The 4,866-nt window shown below is 44.4% G+C and overlaps 1 protein-coding gene across 1 annotated transcript; it reads right to left on the bottom strand.

Annotated features, from left to right (window-relative positions):
- Positions 1 to 2,086: 2,086 nt before the first annotated feature.
- LOC137285063 (glutathione S-transferase 1-1-like) lies at positions 2,087 to 4,316 on the bottom strand. The gene is made up of 4 exons (XM_067817266.1): positions 4,235 to 4,316; positions 3,608 to 3,833; positions 3,014 to 3,190; positions 2,087 to 2,243 (listed from the first exon to the last, which is right to left on the bottom strand). Exons 1-4 carry the CDS (start codon positions 4,314 to 4,316, stop codon positions 2,087 to 2,089), a joined length of 642 nt encoding a protein of 213 aa, XP_067673367.1.
- Positions 4,317 to 4,866: the final 550 nt, after the last annotated feature.

Genomic DNA, 4,866 nt, shown 5'->3' with positions numbered 1-4,866 from the left:
CCAACGTGTCCCTCTCTAAGTGGTCTGAGTAGATCACAGGTTAACTCACCGTACTGAATGGTACTTGGGGTCCTTTAAGGAGACAAGTCTAGATAAGCATACAGTAGGTACCTTAAAAGCGAGCTCGAAACCGAAGAAAGCTTTTCTTTACATTAGTCTAACGTTTCCACGTTTCACTGTTAACAGCATGACTCTAAATATTGTAAATATTATTGTTAACTATAGACTTACACAAGTCACTAAGGGACAAAATAATAGTTTAAATGATACTTTCCATAACGTATACTACTAGAAAAAAAGAAACGCTTAGCTGAAAATTGTTATCAATTTATACACTTGAGGTTCAACAATGCAGGGCAGTCATGAAGAAAACCTGAATGAACATTAACGGTCCAATGCTGCAAGAAACTGTACGTCACAAAGGACAAGTGTTCCAAGATCAAGGTCGCAGAGCAGTCGGTATCTTGTGTGCCCACTATTGGCATCAAAGGGTCCTTGGCATCGGCGTCCCACAGACTGGACCAGATTCCGGATGAAGTGCCTGGGAATGAGTTTGTTCTCTTCCCTCAAGACCACAAACAGAGCAGGTAACGTCTGTGGCTGAGGGTCACGCTGATGATTCAATTCGTCCCACAAATGTTCAATGGGGTTAAGATCCGGTGATCATGATCGCCAATCAAGAACCTGAACGTTGTTCTGGGCAAGGTAATCCAGGGTTATTCCTTAAGCGGCCAAGCGTTATCATGCTGAAAAATGACGTTCTAGCGGTTCATGAATGGAAGGGCATGCGGACATGCGGTCTAATGATTTCATCACGGTTACGTCGAAGTGTCAAATTGCCCTGGACATGAATGAGATCTGTCCTGCCAATTTATGAGATGCCAGCCCAAACCATGATACTTCCATCACCAAATCAGTTCACTTTCTGTACACAATTTGCAGCGTAGCGTTCGTTACGACGTCGAAATACACGTGCTCTTCGGTCGGGACGTCGCAGCATGCAACGTGACCCATCACTGAAAATAACAGTTCCCCACCTTTGCAGTGGCGATGGGAGAGCACTGTCTGCGTTCTTGCCGATGTTGACGTGTAAGGACAGGTCCTCGCAAAGGTCTTCTGGAACGAATACCAGAATCACGCACGCGGTTCTTCACAGTCTGATCAGAAATTGTCCTGACACTACCGATGTTGTTGAGGATGCTGTGGTGAACGTGTTCCGCAAATATAGAAGCCGAATAAACCTGCCCTGAGCGGGCGTGGTCACACGGGGTCGACCTGACCCGGGGCGATCACGTGTTGACCCTCTGCTGCTGGTAGCAATGGCAAAGCCTTGCTATGGTACACATGGTACACATTCAGTTGTCTTGCCTTGTATTGCGTTGAGACTCCCTAGCCTCCAAATGACCATTCGTATTGTTGCGCTGATCCTCAGTAAGTCTAGGCATGACTTTAACACCAAATGTAACGTTGTCAACTGGCGCAAGAGCATTGAAACCCCCCAGGTTTTATTGGAAATGATGCATGGAATGTGCGTGCAATAGGAAACGCATGGATTTCTTCCCGTTCACAATTTATTGCATTTATTGAGGAAAACAGATTTTGCTGCGTTTTGGCTAGAAGGAGTTCGGCTACAAGGAGGCTGCATGCCTGTATTGATGTATGGAGTGGACATACAAGATAGATGTGTGTGTAACTCAGTACCTGCTGGTCCCCTATGTGATTGAAAATTGGTTTTCAGAACCTCCTTGAACTTGCGCATGTCGGAAGCCATGAGTTTCCATGTGACTTTTAGCTCAGACTGAGTAAAGATGTCGCTTCTGGCAACAAGCATTAGTTGATGGCGCATTTTGCGAACCTGGAATTCCCAAGTGACCGGTTCCCCAGCATATGTTGCACTTCCGGAGAAAAGCGCAAACGCAACATACCCTGGGTACCTCTCTGGATACCCCTCTCGTGTACTATCAATAAAAGAACAGCAAACACTTTCACAAAAAAACTCAATATTTCGCCCAGTTTAATTCAAGGTGACATCATACACAGTACGTAATTATTCCTGGTCCGTTATCAAAACTTGACAGCAACAGTCTTAGGTCATGGCGATTGTTGCCTGAAATGCCGGTCTCTTTTGAAGGCGAGTGTAATATCCTTCTCTGATCTTGGGATGTTTCTCGAGTAGCTTGCCATTATTAAACAGTGCAGCGGAGAACAGGTCAAAGCCCAACACTGTGTCAGCTGCCGTAAACCTTGAGGAAGATGGAGAGTGAATGAGTAATGCTGCATATAAACCGGGGCGCTTGTTCTCGAAACGTTTGTAGCCCTAATAATTCGTAACTTTGATCGTAGCCAGTGTGTTAAGAATGGGCTAAAGAAGTTCGTAAGGCTACAAATGTTTCGAGAATAGCTAGTCTGGTAGGTTACCTTAGTATTGGAGGTTAGCAGCCTGGGCCTCATTTCACAAAACTCTCGTAAGGCTAAGGTCTCGTAACTTTTCTCGTAGCCTTTGCACCTCCTATGTTACAGTATGCCAGGTACAAATGCTACGAGAAAAGTTACGAGACCTTAGCCTTACGAGAGTTTTGTGAAATGAGGCCCTGGTCCAACCGCCAAAAGAGTTTCTCATTTGGTCACCGCAACCAGTCAACAGAGTCGTTGGGAGTTAACGTGAGGAAATTGTCCGACCTTATAATCTTTATACATAATGATGCAATTTGCAAACAAATTTTAGTATATTTGTGCTAACACCGTGACCTTAATCAGCCGAATGATACCAATGTTTAAGAGCATTATGTACTGTATCCTAGCTAACTTGTCCTAGCAGCAGCCCGTTTCCCGGAGTGTGCTGCGCTAACGCTTCAGCACTGCGTTAGCGCAGCAGATCCCGGAAAACATACTTATCATAACAGCTGTCGGAAGTGTTTCCCATTTGGTTACCGAATTGTCGTTTCATTGGGGTCACAAATGTTAATTAGTAATAATATATCAAGTGGATAACATAATGTAATATTTGTCATACTTGTCCCCGCAGAGGAACTCCCTGTTCTCCAGCGTCGTGGCCAGGTAATCCATACACGTATCAAACTTCTCTGTCATCCTCTTCACCTTCTCATCGCTGAAGGGTGTCTTAGCAATCCACAGCTCGTAGAAGAACTCGATGAGCTCGTCCAGGGTGGCGTTGCCGTACATGATGAAGCTGCAAAACAACACAGTGCAATAAGACAACTACGTCGTTGTACATGATGAAGCTGTAACACAACATGCAGCAAAAAGCAAGACTCCACGGGGCAAATAGTCCTGACACTGCAAGGAGCCAGTGCAATCTAGCTGTAATCATGCAATGATGATACAAGGGCAACAATCATTCAACCATGACTGTGCAATGACCCTAGCAGTTTCTTATGCCTTGATGTTGCAATAAACTACATTTGTGCAATGACCCTCGATAGTGCAATAAGTCATTGTAGTGCAGTAAGAAATGATCGTACACCAACTTTAAGTGATCCTGATATGACACATGCTGATATGTACATGATGTGAAATAAACTATTAGTTCTAAGAGTGAATCTGACATTACAATGCTCGTTACACGTAACAAAAACTTCTCACGTACTCGTAATAGTCCTTGAGGTACTTGGGGTCTGGTAGGAGTTTCTTATATCTGTCCGCCAGGTACATGTTGATAGCCCCTGACTCCAGTACGGACCCCTCCCCGGGGACGACGAGGGCGGGGATAGTGCCGTGGGGGTGGACGTCCCTGCGGTAGGCGGCGACGGTTTCGTTATAATCTTGTACCGAATTGTAGCGGATAAACTCAAAATCGTCCTCCACGCCCATTTCTGGTTAACGAGAGATCACACATACATACATAAAATAATTCACTAAGGAATGGCTTTAAGGGAGCATTTACTCAGAGCGAGGCCGTGTAGACTTGAGGTAGATATTTTTCTTCTTGCGTCTCGACGACAGGCTTTGCTTAACGGTCTAGTTCAACGCCATTTTCCTTTCTAGTTGTATTCCACAATGCACAGGTATGGTAACTACTTACAGACAATTCGGAAGGAGATAGAGCGATACAATTACAGTTTGTTTTGCAAGAACTTCTTGCTGCGTTTATTTTGGGGACAGAAATTATGACAATAGCTCTCGCAGAGTGACGGGAGTTCTAGCATCAAAGATTGATAGTTTAATAATCACCTGTCATGAATGTTACACAGACAAGATAGAATGGTCAGCTCACCTTTGATCAGCCAGATGTTTCTGACGGAGCGGTATCTAGGGAAATAGTACAGTTTCATTTTCTGACTGCCAGCATCTGCCATTGTAATGCTGAAATTGGGTCGGTGGCACGATGGTAGAGTTTGTGTCCGAGCTAGTGTGAGCAAGAGTCGTGTCACTTGCAACAGATTCAATGTACCCAGTCGGCTTATCAGGGTCAATGCAATGTGCAACCTGCCAGTGCTTCGCCTGTGCTGCACTTTTAGCTCAAAAGGGCTTGGGCTACCCCCATTTCTGTATGATAGGGGTGTCAAGGCGTACTCGCAATAAATGTCTCGAGCAATATCCTTTCGCTGTTGCGTCAATGAATACAGAGGGGACTTCTTTCAGTTTCTCTATTCTTTCAGTGTGGTCTTTGGGTGCAGAGGGAATACAAAGAAAGGCCTTTTGAAGTCATCAAGCTATGAAATCGTGTATTAGCAGAGTCCATGGAACATTATTTAGACTTGTATTCACATGTATTCACTCCCTATTCACATATATTCACTCCCTATTCACATGTATTCACCCCTATTAAGAAGTGGGTATAGTAGTTTAATTTTTTTTATTTCCACTTTTTGGTTAAAGTAGCAGTATAAAATCACCACACTACAG

This window comes from Haliotis asinina, chromosome 5, assembly GCF_037392515.1.
Source record: "Haliotis asinina isolate JCU_RB_2024 chromosome 5, JCU_Hal_asi_v2, whole genome shotgun sequence".
NCBI lineage: Eukaryota > Metazoa > Mollusca > Gastropoda > Lepetellida > Haliotidae > Haliotis > Haliotis asinina.
The sequence above is the reverse complement of the archived record's forward strand: the minus strand, read 5'-3'. Positions and strand labels throughout refer to the sequence as shown.